This window comes from Epithele typhae, assembly GCF_022376455.1.
Source record: "Epithele typhae strain CBS 203.58 chromosome Unknown BXZ73scaffold_20, whole genome shotgun sequence".
Lineage (NCBI taxonomy): Eukaryota > Fungi > Basidiomycota > Agaricomycetes > Polyporales > Epitheliaceae > Epithele > Epithele typhae.
In genome coordinates, this window is record NW_025954211.1 from 1 (window position 1) to 14,092 (window position 14,092).

The 14,092-nt window shown below is 61.0% G+C and overlaps 6 protein-coding genes across 6 annotated transcripts; 2 read left to right on the plus strand and 4 right to left on the minus strand.

The window, feature by feature from the left end:
• Window positions 1-1,959: 1,959 nt before the first annotated feature.
• Window positions 1,960-2,712, plus strand: BXZ73DRAFT_46012 (uncharacterized protein; the record flags this gene model as incomplete). The annotated part of the gene is made up of 4 exons (XM_048019611.1): window positions 1,960-2,203; window positions 2,262-2,386; window positions 2,446-2,544; window positions 2,599-2,712. 4 exons carry the CDS (start codon window positions 1,960-1,962, stop codon window positions 2,710-2,712), a joined length of 582 nt encoding a protein of 193 aa, XP_047878401.1.
• Window positions 2,713-3,466: 754 nt separating this feature from the next.
• Window positions 3,467-4,637, minus strand: BXZ73DRAFT_45993 (uncharacterized protein; the record flags this gene model as incomplete). Its single annotated transcript, XM_048019608.1, has 4 exons — window positions 3,467-3,809; window positions 3,921-4,054; window positions 4,186-4,394; window positions 4,451-4,637. 4 exons carry the CDS (start codon window positions 4,635-4,637, stop codon window positions 3,467-3,469), a joined length of 873 nt encoding a protein of 290 aa, XP_047878402.1.
• An 867-nt stretch (window positions 4,638-5,504) lies between these two features.
• BXZ73DRAFT_45909 (uncharacterized protein) lies at window positions 5,505-6,206 on the minus strand (the record flags this gene model as incomplete). The annotated part of the gene is made up of 3 exons (XM_048019597.1): window positions 5,505-5,580; window positions 5,640-5,875; window positions 5,931-6,206. The coding sequence occupies 3 exons, from the start codon at window positions 6,204-6,206 to the stop codon at window positions 5,505-5,507; spliced, it is 588 nt and encodes a 195-aa protein (XP_047878403.1).
• Window positions 6,207-7,138: 932 nt separating this feature from the next.
• On the plus strand, window positions 7,139-8,044 carry BXZ73DRAFT_100784 (uncharacterized protein; the record flags this gene model as incomplete). The annotated part of the gene is made up of 3 exons (XM_048014683.1): window positions 7,139-7,424; window positions 7,480-7,589; window positions 7,649-8,044. 3 exons carry the CDS (start codon window positions 7,139-7,141, stop codon window positions 8,042-8,044), a joined length of 792 nt encoding a protein of 263 aa, XP_047878404.1.
• Window positions 8,045-8,274: 230 nt separating this feature from the next.
• On the minus strand, window positions 8,275-10,197 carry BXZ73DRAFT_46108 (uncharacterized protein; the record flags this gene model as incomplete). The annotated part of the gene is made up of 2 exons (XM_048019633.1): window positions 8,275-8,505; window positions 9,364-10,197. The coding sequence occupies 2 exons, from the start codon at window positions 10,195-10,197 to the stop codon at window positions 8,275-8,277; spliced, it is 1,065 nt and encodes a 354-aa protein (XP_047878405.1).
• A 439-nt stretch (window positions 10,198-10,636) lies between these two features.
• Window positions 10,637-13,420, minus strand: BXZ73DRAFT_45927 (SPRY-domain-containing protein; the record flags this gene model as incomplete). Its single annotated transcript, XM_048019600.1, has 6 exons — window positions 10,637-10,773; window positions 10,827-12,044; window positions 12,110-12,184; window positions 12,240-12,370; window positions 12,419-12,433; window positions 12,486-13,420. 6 exons carry the CDS (start codon window positions 13,418-13,420, stop codon window positions 10,637-10,639), a joined length of 2,511 nt encoding a protein of 836 aa, XP_047878406.1.
• Window positions 13,421-14,092: the final 672 nt, after the last annotated feature.

A 14,092-nucleotide genomic window follows, 5' to 3' on the forward strand; every position in this document is an offset into this window, starting at 1 on the left:
GCTATTGTCCTCGTGCATCAGTAAATTTCACACGGCGCTCCGCGCTCACACAAGTTTTAATCTCCGATATATAAGGTAACATTAACTTTTAACTACGCTAGCCGATTACCATCGGAGTTGTAAAAGTGTCCATAGCGGAGCCTGTAAATTCCCCATTGTTCCAGTGTGCCTGGCCGATGCTGTGTTCCCCGAGACCACTCGCTTTGACTCGCTTTGCAAACAAACACATCGCCGCTTTTGCTTGCCCAAGAACAATACCCCCGCTTACGCCTTCGCACCGGTCTGCGCCTCCTGGGTGAGCAAGGTCAAGGGCATCCCCGCGCTGACCGAATGGTCCTTGTTGTTTGTCCTCGAATCGATTCCTGGAAGATATGCGCCCCGTAAAAAGCATCTATGACTACCGCGACGACACGCGTAAGTATCCGCCGCGTGGCCCTGGCTGAGACCCACGACGGTGAATTCGGAGACCACTGGCTTGGCCTTGTCGGCCACTCTGCCCACTCGCTGTACGTCCTGGCACAACCCATGTGGTCTATTCAACGCTGACCGCATTAGCCTGTGCCACGCCTTCTAGGCCTGGCCACGTCAATGAGCTCGCCAGCTTAGCCCGGGCATCTACTTCAACCCTGAGTGTTTCTCTGTGTCTCACTTTATGGTCTCTTGAGCCCGGTGTCTAAGTCTTCGCACTGGTCCGACAAGGTAAGTAAGCCGTACAATATCAAAACTCGAACCGACAGTGAGACTGATGTATACTCCAGGCACGTTTGGATGCCTTTCATCATCACGGAGGCGTTCCGCCTCGTAGTTCGCGCACACCGTAAGTACGGCACGACCCCGGTCGACGCACCAATGTGGGGCGGGTGATGGAATATGATACCCCTGCCGGAATAGGTGCCCGTCACGTCCTCCCCAATCATAGGTTTTCTCGTCAACGTCCTTCGGGTGACCGTCCTGCTCTCGGGGGCTCAACGGTTTATGCTGTCATTATAGCAGATATAAATTTTGATAAGCATCTCTTCGCCGTCAGATGTGCACCCTGGTCTGTTTTCACGCTGCGTCTTCGGAGTCCGGCAAACGTTCTTGAAAATTTACCACAATTTCGAACTCTCTGGGCACGTTCGGCCATGCCGATCATTCGACACACTCGAGGTTTCCTCGCAGCTCGGTTCTTAGGCGAGTTTGATTCACTTCAAGACTTGCCAAGCTCTTACACGAGGCCGAGTTTGATTCTTTCTGTGAGCCGACAATCAAAACCGGCTCGAGTCCATCCACCGAGTGCTCAAACGTTGGCCGGTGTTCGAAGGCCGATGTGAACACCCTTTGGGCAAGAAATTGCATGTTCTACACAAGGTCCGTCGACGTCTAGCCAGGAGCATCACTAGGTTTCCGGAGGAACGCTAACCAAAACACGATGAAGGGCTAGCTTGCTCAATACCGCACATTGCTCGAAGGAATCATCCAGGTCGAATTGACAACCACAGGTGTGCCCCCCCCCCCCCCCATAGTAGGTACGCGCATCCTAGCAACTTAGAAGCGGTGCCTTAGGTGACTGATGAACGGGGCCAGCGGTCACACATACGGGCAGACCTTCCCGCTCGGGAGAAGACGCTGTGTCACCAAATTCTCCGCTGCGTCGGCACCGCTCTTCGTCGGCTGTCCCTTGCTAAATGTGAGTTGGAGGACGAAGATGGGGTCATCCCTGTAAGTACTTCTCGGAGCGGGTCCCGAAAGCATCGAGCCGAGACGAGCCGCCAACGGTCAACGTTGCAGAACGCCGCAACCATAACCCGATCCCGGATTCCCGCTGAGGTTCAGCGTCTCCTGCGCAGGTATAAGAAGTCCTCTTTTTTTGCCTTGGCCTCCATCGTTCCTTTGGCCTGCGATCCGGGACTCATTTCACCTTCCTTCTCTCCGCTCAACGTCGCTTCACTCCCCCACTCGACTTTTCCCTCTGTCGTCATGCAGCTCTTCGCCCTCCTCCCCGTCCTCGCCGCGTTCGTCGCGTCCAGCTCCGCCGTCACCGTTGGAGCCTCCGGCGCCATCGAGTGCCAGTCCGAGACCATCGTCTCGGAGACTTTCATCGGCAAGGGCAAGGACGTCCAGATGACCCACTCGCACTGCGAGACATCGACGTCCAAGGTGGAGGCGAACGACGTCGCCGCCGTCCCTGATGCACCGGTCAACAACGTCTGCAGCGCGTCGTGTGAGTCCTTCAAACTACATCCCGTCATTGCACGAGTGCTGACCCGGGATCCCCACAGGCAACACCTTCTGCTTCAGCCCCTCCGGCGGAGGCCCCAACGAGGACGACTGCAAGGTCATCGCAGACGCCATCCTCTACGACAGCGAAAACGAGTCCGCGACGTTCAACGCGACCGCCGCCGGGGTACGCGCCTCGTCTCGTTCCGGCTTTTGAGCGCAGCTGACCACGCGCGCTGCGAGCAGACCGCGTCGGACAAGATCACGATGAAGTACCACTCGTGCACCACGTACTTCCTCACCCAGAACGCGACCGCCACTCTCACGTACTGCCGCCAAGACTGGGTACGTAGCCGTCGCATCTGTCGCGTCCGAGAGTGCTGACCGTCCGTGCGTCAGGCTTCCCTCGTCACCTGGCTCTCTAGCGACTGCAACTCCGCGAACAACGCCCACGGGGGTCTGTGCGTCGCTGCCGACCAGCAGTGGTACGTCCAGGTCCAGAACTCCGGGTAGGCGACGTCGAAGACACCACCCTGCGAGCACTGCCATTGCGCAGGGACACGATATTGAATCACGACCCGAAACGAACTTAGATGAGATTCTCCGCACGTGCCGTTCGGCCATTACACACGGTTATTTGGATTATGGTTTGGATATGGCCCATATTACTTGCTAATCCGGGTCGTTCCGTATCGAGTGCGAATAATGATGTTGACTGAGTTAACGCTCTTTCAATGTGCGTCGTCAAACATGTCAAGGGCCCGGGGGCGTCGTTCCAGCTTAACTCGCTTCACTTGGGCCTCGGCCTCGCGCAGGCCCGCGTACGCACATTCTCTGTTACCTGTGCCTTCGAAGCCGGAAATGGCGGAAGCAGCGACGTCGTGACCTTCAAGAACCCGTAAGCTCCACCAAAGCAAACGCCACCGCCGCCTCGTCTCGGCGCGCCGACAACGCCCTCCGAGCGCGCACAATAACCTCGGTGTTCGTCTCGCGGCGTTGGATGCAACGGATTCGAACACGCGGCCGAGATCCGACGTTGACCGGGCCGGTCCCGTCTTCAGCCTCAAAGAAGCGCCCTGGCTCCGACTCGTTCTCAAGCTCAAGTCTCGACCACATCGTTGGACTTGAAAGCTTGATGGCTCTGTCTATTGATTACACTTGAAAGACGAGTCAGAGGAGAAATCATACAGGTCTGCGCTTCGGTACGCGTATCTGACTTACAAGGGGCACACCTGCTCCTTCAACCCGAGCCCACGGACTCATCCTCTCAGCACCCCGCCCCACCCACCACCCGCACCCACACCGCCGCTATGAGCACGCCCACCGAGAACGCGAGCATCATCCGCCCGACCTCCTCCCTCTCCACCCCGCCCACAGCCAGCACCCACGCCCCCGCGCGCTGCCCCAGCCCCGCCTTCGGGACCCTGTTCCCCAGGATCACGACCGTCCCGTCGCTCGGCGGCTCGTCCCTGCCCGCCCGCACGACCCCGCGCGGGACGCGGTCCACGACGTGCGCGCGGTGCAGGCCGGGGAGCCCGTCGAGCGAGCGCGTGTTGTGCGCCGCCCACCACCACTTCAGGCTCCGCACCGGGAGCACCGCCGACGTCCGCCTCGGTTCGCGCTCGGTGGGGGACGGGAGCGTCGGCGGCGGGGCGGACGCGTCCGGCGACTCCCCGCCGCCGCCGCTCCCTTCGTCTTCGTCTTCCGGGTCGAGCGCGAACGAGACCGCCTCGCTCGGGCAGCTCGTCCGGTCCGCCGCGAACTGGGCGTCCAGCCGCTCGAGCTTGTCCGACCACTGCAGGAGCGCGCGTCGGTCCGCCTTGTAGTCCATCACCGGCACCGCGTACCCGCACGACTGTCCGGCGCATCACCGCGTCAGCACCGCGCGGGCAGACGCAAGAACAGGGAAGGACGACACGGGGAGGAGGGGCAGGGGGGCAGGAGGCAGGAGGGAGAAGGAAGGGAAAGGAAGGGAAGGCGGCGCACCGTGCTGATCTTGTACACGTCCACGACGACCGCGGCGCGCGAGCCGCTGAGGCGCGTCGCGGGCGGCACGAGCGCGTCATACTCGGCCGTGCCGAACTCGTGCACGGTCCCGCGCCCGAAGAGGCGGAGGATGCGCGCGGGGCCGGCGAAGGCGCAGAACATGACCGTGATCCGCCCGTTCTCCCGGACGTGCGCGATCGTCTCGACACCTGGTACGGTCGTGTCAGCGGGGGGCGATGAGGGTGGAGTTGGGACGAGAGCGCACCGCTGCCGCTCAGGTCTTCGTACCATACGCGGTTCTTGTTCGCGACGTGGAAGGAGCCGGTGAGGCCCTTTGGGGAGACGTTGACGTGCCCGTCGCCGGTGAGCGGGGAGGTGGCGACGAAGAACATGTGCTGCTTTTCGATCCAGGCGATGAGGTTGTCGGGAATGTGGTCCCAGAATTGAACCATGGTTGTATTCTGTGGTCTTTGAAAGTCGAGTAGGCACTGGGGACGACGTCAGTAGCGCAGCAGTGTTAGGGAACGTGAAAGCAGCCCTGGGTGATGCACGTACGGGAACAAGGAGCACAGGCGCACGAGTCGATCGGAGAAGGAGGATGACTTCAGCCCCAGCGCACTAGCGCCGCTAGTAGTGCCCGGGAATCCAGAGTATCCCCATTTGACCACCGTCCCAAACCTTCTTTCTCGATAAGCTAAGTATCTCACCAAGAGGTTCTAGAAATCACAGTCAGCTCCAGAAAACGCAAGAGCGTATCGAAACTGGACGTATGTCTGTCAGCGTGCTACTTAGTCTTGAAGCCTGAGTACTGAATCTTGGTCAACGTGGCCATGCACGAGTCCAACGCCACTGCACTGCGAGCAGCGAAGGCGATATCGGTGGGAGTTCAATGGATAGAAGCGAGAGCAGTGACGTACGTTCCATATATACCGGCCAACAGTCGCTTCAGGCTCTGTATGACCCCGCTCCGCAAAGCTGCGACAGCCCCAATTGTTCAGGGGGATCACGACGCCTCGACGCACACAGCGAGCACTCTCATGATGTTTGGTGGACCGAGTTCCATGGCAATCTTGACACGTCAGCGATGTTCGTCTGACTCATGCGCTTGATGCTGACCGAGTGCGCCTGCGTTCCATCCAAACATTGTCAATGGGCAATGAGTGTGAAGAGGCATCTATTGAATGCACTATGGATACAATGGCTAGTGTACGGCGGAGATTAGCGTGTAGCGCGAGGGGCACGCAATATGGCCAGGAATAGTGTCAAAATTCATACGTGTCCAAGGGTATCGTCTGAGCAGGCGTCGAAGAGTCCAGGGACTACGAGCCGACGGTGAAGGACTCGCCACATCCACAGGCGTCCTTGACGTTCGGGTTGTTGAACGCGAACTTGGCGCTACGCACGAGTGGACGAGATGAGCGCGAGAACGCGACGAGAACACCGCATATACGCACCTCAGCCCATCCTCCTGCCAGTCCATCTCGCTTCCGATGATCGAAAAGAGCGCTTTGCTGTCGATGATGACCTTGACGCCGTCCTGCTCGACGACCTCGTCGAACTTGGACGGCTTCTCCACGTACTCGAGGTGGTACGAGAGTCCCGCGCAGCCCTTGTTCCGCACCCCAATGCGGATCATCTGGGGCGTCGGGCTCTTGAGGAGGTTCTGGAGCCGTTCGACCGCAGTTGGTGTCTAGCGGAACGGTGGGGTTGGTATATGCGCTCAACAGGACGGAGGGTGGACGTACGAGGGAGATCGCGGCCTTCGCAGCGCGGATCTTTGGCCGTGCGCGCTCGGCCTTAGGCGCGGGTGGGGGTCGTGCGGCGACTTGGGGCGACGAAGCTTCTGGGGAGAGGTTCTGGGCTCTTGGGGGCTTGGAGGTGGTAGAAGGGACCACTACGGGTGGGGTCTCTCCCAGCAGCGGCGCAGAGGGAGTGGAGGACGAGGTGGAAGCTGTCGAGGATGTCGCTGAAGTTGAGGGAGGGGGAGCGGGTCGGGGGGAGTGGGAGAGGGCGGACATCATGGCATGACGGTGACTGGGCAGGTATACGAGGGTGCGCAAGGAGGAGGGGCCAGCGAGGAGAGATTGGGCATGGGCACGTTGCAGGCGAGCGAGTGTAGAGGCCATCTGCACGTCGATGTCGTTGTCGTGAACAAGGAGGGAGGACAAGGTCAGGCCACGGGCAACAGAGGAAAGTCGGGAGAGACAGGGCCGAGACAAGTCCGAGTCGGGGCCGTTGGGTTACATCAGCCGTGGGGTATCAGTGGACCAATCAGAGGGCGTGGATTGAGCCGAGGCGTTCGGCCCGGGTCGAGCCGCCGCTGTGGCGAGACAAGCCCTGGCAAGCCTCGACTGGGCAGCGGAATACACAACTCCTTTTCATCTTCCATCCATCCGTCTTCATTAATTCATTCATCATCTATGCTTGTCGCCACGTACTACTGGCGCATACCACGCCTCCACTCTGGCCCACACCACCGTCCTCCGGCACGACACACAAAGCGCAGCACCGACGTCCTACAACACGATGCAGAGCTTACACACCGTCTGGACATCATGTAGCATACCACTACGGTCGTGGCCACCATGAACGTCTTCTATCGTACGCCCTCTGTCTTGCGCATCCGCAACTTGGTCAATATGGGCGACAATCTGTACTTCATCTTTGCTATTATTTGCCTCTCAAATCGGTCTTCTATGAACTCAATGCCTCGCACCATTGCCACGAGACCATCACGCTGCCGCCCCAGCCAACGTGCGGTCGGAGACGTTCAAGTGAGTCATACCTGCTCTCCCACCGTCAATCGTCTCGTAACTACCGCTCAGCTGTTCTCGTAGGCTCGCGCCCGCCCGTCAAAGTCGTCCGACCTCAGGAGCTAATCGGCCGAAGGCCGAGTCACCCCACTCCTCTTCTCAGAGTCCACCGCTGTCTCGCATTCACGCACTCACCCACCATGGGCAAGTTCTACGACGCCATCCCCCCGGAGCTCGTCCCCTGGCTGCTCAAACAGGAGCTCTTCTGGGTCGCCACCGCCCCCCTCTCTCCGGACGGGCACGTCAACGTCTCGCCCAAAGGCGTCCGCGACTCCTTCCACGTCCTCGACGCCCACCGCGTCTGGTACCAGGACCTCACCGGGAGCGGCGCGGAGACGGTCGCGCATGTGCGCGAGAACGGGCGGGTCACGCTCATGTTCTCCGCCTTCGAGGGCCCGCCGCGGATCGTCCGGCTCTTCGGCACAGGTGCGTCGTGCGCGTCTGTCCCAGCGACGGCGGGGGCTGATCCTGGTGCGGGCAGGGACGATACACGAGTTCGGGACGAAGGAGTACGAGCGGCTCGTCCCGCCCGAGCAGCGTCGCCCGGGCTCGCGCGCCGCGATCGTTGTCGATGTGCACAAAGTCGGCTCGGTGCGTCTTCCGTATACCTCAACCACCTCTCGCCCCTCCCCCTCACGCCCTGCCGCCAGTCGTGTGGGTACGCGGTGCCGTACTACAAGTTCCAGGGACACCGGCAGGCCCTCCTCGACTACTTCGCGAAGCAGGAGGCGGCGGACGACTTCGCGGACGGCAGCCTCAAGGCGTACTGGGCGAAGAAGAACCTGCAGAGCATCGACGGCATCCAGGCGCTGCGCGATGCACCGAACGCGGAGAGGGTCCCCGTCACGGGCGAGGGGATGGGGAAGGCGGACGCCGTCGCCGCCGGGGCCAGCGGGAACGGGGTCTCGAACGTCGGATCGGACGGGCGGGGGGCGGGCGCCGCGAAGGTGGACAGGCAGAGGGTGCAGGAGTGGGTCGTTGCGTTTGCGCTGGGGCTCGCGGCCGCGGCGGTGTACGTCCAGGTCGTCGGGGCCGTGTCTCTGTGAGTCGTCACTGCACTACATGCGCTGTAGCATAAGTCGTCGCATCAAATGTATATCATCCCAGAATCTGGCCCATAAACGCAATGCGCATACAGCATGCAGGGTTGTCGGTCGAGGTATCCTTGGCGGCTCACTATAGTAAGCACTCTATGTACAATATGCAAATCACATCAGGATCCATCCCGAGCCCCAGCTACATCGCGATCGCTACGGCTGAACTCTCGGGACCTTCCTCATGACCACACTGCGGCTGTAGCCATATCATCATATGGGAGGATCGATTTGGGGTACTGGGATCTGCGTGCGACCGCGTCAGCGACTCCACGCGGCCCTGAGCAGCATGGCAAACCCACCTCGTCGATGCGGCGGTCGACTTCCTCCCGCAATCGGTCGTTGAAGGCACGAAGCATCTCCGGAACGATCGCCCTGCACAAGCCGCACGAAGACGCCTCCACGATCCCCCGCTAGTGTTGCCGTGGAGTTGGAGTGACTCCGGAGGCGCAGTCACTCCAGTCACTCGGCAATCACGCCACCGACTCCTGGGAAACTCCACGTCACTCCACTGATCAGACCAGCCAGAGTAAATCCCAGCTATCCTTTCCCAATGGCGCTCCGTAGTCATATATTACATATGGACAGTCACAGCAAAGATCATTTGGTGCAGTGGTATCAGCGTGTGCCACGGCTTTTGTCGTGGGGTTCTATCCCGTCTCCACCCGTTTTTTTCGCCTCCTCTGTGAAGCCTCAGTCAAACCGCATATTTACTCTACTAATGTTTCTGCCACTGAAAGGAGTGACTAGATTTAGCAGATGTGCCACAGGAGACCAAAATAGGACATTCTGGAGGGGGGAAATGCGAAAGTGGCGACACAAGGAATAGAACCCCGCACCCTAGCAAATCAAAAACAAGAACGAGGTGTCCATACCACTGTGCCAACAACGCTTTGCAATACCCCCTCACGTGTATTATATGACTACCGGCCAACGGGTTGGCTCTGTAAAGGCACCGTCACTGGGGATTCACATATGTTTCCGACCTCATATGCGTCTGGTGTCAGATAGGATATGGTCAGACTACATTCTCAAGCCTGAAGTCCAGACTGGCCTGGGTACATCAAGTGGAGGTTTGCCGTCTTTCCCCGGTCAGTAAAGGAACAGTGGCACTAGACCCGTGTTCAATGCCAGGCGCGCTGATAAGATATTGAAGGGTGGTGATATAATCTGCAGCTGGTACTCCGGAGTACACTGGAGTGACAGCGGAGTGGCGTGGAGTGACACCGGCTATCGCTCCGGAGTACTCCAGCTCCACTCCACGGCAACACTATCCCCCGCTCCAGCACGCTCGCGCTCTCGAGCGCGGCGCCGCACGGGCGCCCCTTCAGCCGCTCCGCCATGCGGTTGCGGTGGTGCCAGAACCACGCCCGCGGGACGAACACCGCGGTCGAGTCGGGGATGCTGCACGTGACCGGCGACGCCGCGCAGCTCGTGCAGGACACCCGAAACCGCCAGGTGTCGTCCGCGAGCCACGCGAGCTTGCTCTCGACCATCTCCTCCAGGGCGTCGTGGCACTCGCTGCGGTAGGCGAGCAGGCGGTGGTACGCGCCCGCGCTCACGTCCTCGAGCTCCCCGCTGTACGGCCCGAAGGCGGGGATCGCGAGGAAGTCGCGCGCGGACGCCTCCACGACGTCCGCCATCTCGAGGCGCACGGCGATGGCGGAGACGCGGAGGGGCTCGGCGGGGGAGAACGTCTCCACGAGGAGGTTCTTCAGCACCTGGAGGACGCCGTCGGCTTGGTACTTGTGGGCGACCTCGATGACGGAGCGGAGGGTGTCGAGCTGGGAAAAGGAGACGGGGGGGTGGGAAGGAGGGTAACACATGCGGAGGAACGGCTCCAGGGCCGCACTGGTCTCCGTCAGCTGCACGGCGGGAGGGTGGGCGCCGTCGGGCGTCGCTTCGTCAGACGCGGTGTGTGGTGTGTTGCCTAGCGCGATCATGTCGCCGAAGACGGGAGACGCTTCGATGAGGATTACCTTCCATACGTGAAATGCTACGTTGTCCGCAGTGTGTAAGATGAGGTCCGTGGAATCTTTGTTGAAAGGGGCCGGCGCGACGACAAGGGGAGTATTAGACTCGTTTGTGAACGGTGATTCGGACATACTGATGTCACCGACGTTAGCCTCGCTCAGATCTGCTGGCACTACAAATCAGGACATACGTGAAGACCAAAGACACTTCCTTATCCGGCGCAGTGTATATGAGGGTGAACGTTGGGACACCGCCGCCTACTGAAGATAGGTTTTATCTGTGGAAGAATCACCGTCAGGAGCTGGAAGGAATGTCGCCGCAGCGGCAGCTGCGTTACACGTCAACCCCTGACACAAGATCCGCACGCCATTGAGGGAAATGTTCAATGCGACTTCAGATTTCAGAGTAAGTACATACAGCTGCCTAATAGTACAACGAGGGGGTCAATACAGATTCGAGCGAGAGAGAGCAAGAAATAGGGGATCCACGCCGCTCACATCACCTCAGCGGCGCGACAAGAACTTACAGCTAGTGTACATAGTTTGCCAAACGGATGCTTCTTCCCGTCTTTCACCCCTCCACGAACTCCTTGCGCACGTCTGCAAACGCAGCCGCGCCGACGCCGAGGAGCGCGAGCTGCGTCACGCACGCGCTTGCCTGGCGGAACAGCGTCTCCAGCGCCGGGTGGGCCGGACGCCCCTGAGATTCTGCAGGCGCACAAATGAGCAGGCAAGCAAAACATCTCCGAGAGACCACGCACCAAGAATGGCCTGGTTGACCTCTGCCGCAAGCGCGTTGCGCGCGGCCTGCCCCGCGGTCTCCGCGACCTCCCCGCCGGCCGCGATCGGGTCGTCGTACGCGACGACGCCGAACGTGCGGTGGAGGTGCGCGCGGATCCCCGTCCGCGTGTCCTTCTTGTAGTCCGCGTCGAGCGTCTGGCCGTACGCGAGCGCCGCGTTGAGCGACGCGCGCGCGGCCGCGGCGAGCGTCGCGAGGTTCGTGTGCGCAGGCGTCGGCGCGGGTGGGGGCGACGGCGCCGACAGCGTCAGCCCCGACGGCGGTGCGACACCGGACGCGGACGGGGATGGGGCGGAGGGGAACGCGGTCGGGACAGCCGTCGCCGTGGACGGCGCGGGGTGGGCCTCGGGCGATGGTTCGTCCACGTCCATCGCGCCCACTCCATCCATCGGCCCCACCACGTCTTCGCCGTCAAGCATGGGTGGCGGGGAGGCCGCAGGGGAGAGCGCGGCGACCCGCGCCCGTTCTGCGTCGACCTGCCGTGTGGCCTCGCAGGCGGCGAGGACGAGCTCCACGAACTTGCGGCAGCGCAGGCGGAAGAGGATCAGGCCCTGCTCGCGCTCGAGAACGGTCGAGTGATGCACGCGGATCAGGGCCAGTGCGCTGTCGATCTCCCCGCGGATGATGGCGTTCGTGATTGACAGGCGCGTGTTGAGGTCGTAATCGAAGCTGAGGTCGCCCTCGCCAGCCGCGCGCGACGGGTCTGGGGCGCTCGCGACCGCCGGCGCGTCGTCGAATGCCATCTTCACGTCCTCGTCGACTTCCTTCGGCTGTGGTTGCAGATGAGGGTGTTCGGCAGCAGCCCTGGCACGGTCCGCGCATTGCGCCTGGAAAGCGCGGGCAGTGCGCGCGTAGCCGTGGTGAGCGAGGTAGGCAAGCACCAGCTTGCGCAGCGGCGCCCGGGAATCTTCGTCGTCGACGACAGCCTTCTCGACCGTCTTCGCGGAGCTCGCCGGCTTCCGCCTGTCGTCGCGGCGCGGTCTGAGTCCGAGGAGGCTCCAGTCGATGGGGGTCTCCATGATTCCGTCCCACACAGAGTCGCGTTGGGCGCGGATGTGTTCTTCGATCGCGAACTTGAAGGGCTCGCTGCCAAAGTTCGCGCGGACGGACTCGTTGGACTGCCGCATGCCGATGCATGGGTACAGTTCGGTGTTCTTCCCCACGTTCTCAAATACCATCCCTGTGATCCATCCGGGTCGCGTGAGCGATGGTAACGAGAGAGGGGAGACTTTGCAGGTCACGCACCCAGGAAACCGCCGTTCTTGGTATAGAACACGCGGTTGCAACTGAAGTCAATCCCACAGCCAATGACGTCGCCCGCTGCCGACGGCCCTTCGTGATCGTCCTTCGCGCGACAGAGCAAGGAAGCACTCACTGTCGAACTTCGGACCGTACGGATGCCCCTCCCTCTGGCCCGCATACGAGCAGCCGTCCTCTGCGTGGTATCCCCAGGTGTTCTGCTCCCAGCCTGGGAGGCGGTTCGTTCGGATCTCTGGCGCCGAGAACCTGCACATACATCAGCTTCTCGCCCGGCCTGGGCGGCTCTACACGCACCCTACGCTGATGGGCCTGTCGTGACAGCGTAAGGGATAGAATAGGGGCGGTGCGGCGACTGACTCACCCTTGCGGACAGTGGTGAAGAATCTCCAGCTCATAGTAGTAGATGCCACACGCCGGCGGAATGGCGTGATTCGCTCGAGCCGCGCCAGCCTCTCGGTCGCCCATGCAAGAAGGTCCAGTGAAGGTCAACCCGCGTCCATCGAGGGAGACGCTGAGGGAGGGGGCGCGTTCTTGCTCGCTCCAACGGGTAGGGAGCATGAGGACGGTATTGGTGCTGATCATCGTAACCCCGCCTACAGTCGGAGGGGGCGACGTCGTGAGACTCTCATCGTCACTGTCAACGACGGGTGTGAGCTCGCGGCCGAGGTAAGGGTAGGGAATGACAGGCGGGGCCGGACTTGCACTTGATCGTGAATCGTGGGCGGTGACTGGGAATCGGGCTGGTCTGGATCCCGCTCCCAAAACATGCGGGGGGGCCTCCGTGTAGAGCATGCTGCGCAAGGATGACGACTCAAGGTATGCCGGTCGTGGGAAGCCTTGAGGGAGAACATGGCCCACGGTAGTACTGGAGGGTGTACGATGCGCAGGCGCGGTGGGACCGTGTGGGGTATGGGCGCGGATGCCGGAGCTGAGGCGGCGCGTGTGCGTTGGCGAAGCCGAAGCCGGATTGCAGGCCGCGTCGCGAGAGGGGTTGGGGGAGGGAGCGGCGCGTATAATGCGGGGCTCAAAGAGGGGCGTCGGGGAGGCTTGAGAAGGTCCAGTAGGGCGACCTCTCGGAGAAGTTGCAATGGCAGAGGCGTAGCTCATAGACACCGATCGAGCGGGGGAAGTGGTGGGATGGGCGAAGATGGGGCTTGCCGACGTACCGATGCTGGAAAGCCGGGGTCGAGCGGGAGCACTGGGGTTGAACGACAGCGGGATTACACTCTCCAGGTTTCGCGCAACGGAGGTTGGGGGGATAGGAATGCTTGCCGAACGAGAGTGTCGTGTCGCCATTGTGGGAGGTATGCTGTGAACGGACTGGGTCGTATGCCACCTCCGCCGGCGATGAAATGGTGTTGTGCTCACCTCTTCAAATGAGGCTCACTATACGCACCCCAAAGTTATCAAAAATCCGCCCGGGGTTCTCCTAGCGCGCCGAACAAGATCCGGAAGTGCGGTGTCTGAGGGAGGGAGTTCGAAATTTGGCCAGTAGATCAAACAGGGACGCAAACACATACCTGTCGTGACGAGCGGTCTTTAGCCGTTATAGCTGAGGTGACCTGGGGGCAAGAGACAGGGAGAAGATGGCGTCGTCGAACGAGGAAAGATTCGGGTGTGGTGGTGGTAGGGGGGAAGGGGTATCGGCGCTTCGAGACCAGGCGACTTGTCTTCTGACCTCTTCATCAACTCTCCCACCCGGAACCCCCACTTCATCCCCGAGAGCCTATACGAACCCACGCATATCGCAAACGTACTGGACTGCCCTCAGTGAAGATATCATACCTGCAGTTGGTCGGAGACGAGCAGTGTAGGGGAGTGTCCAAGACCAGGGCCTAAACGGTCGAGTACTAGTACTGTGAGCGTTGGACTGTATACACCCCATTTTATGCTAGTAGTACAGGGGCCCATGCGAGCCATTGAAGCCCCAGCGGCGAGCTGCATCCACTTGGGAACGCATGCACGCAT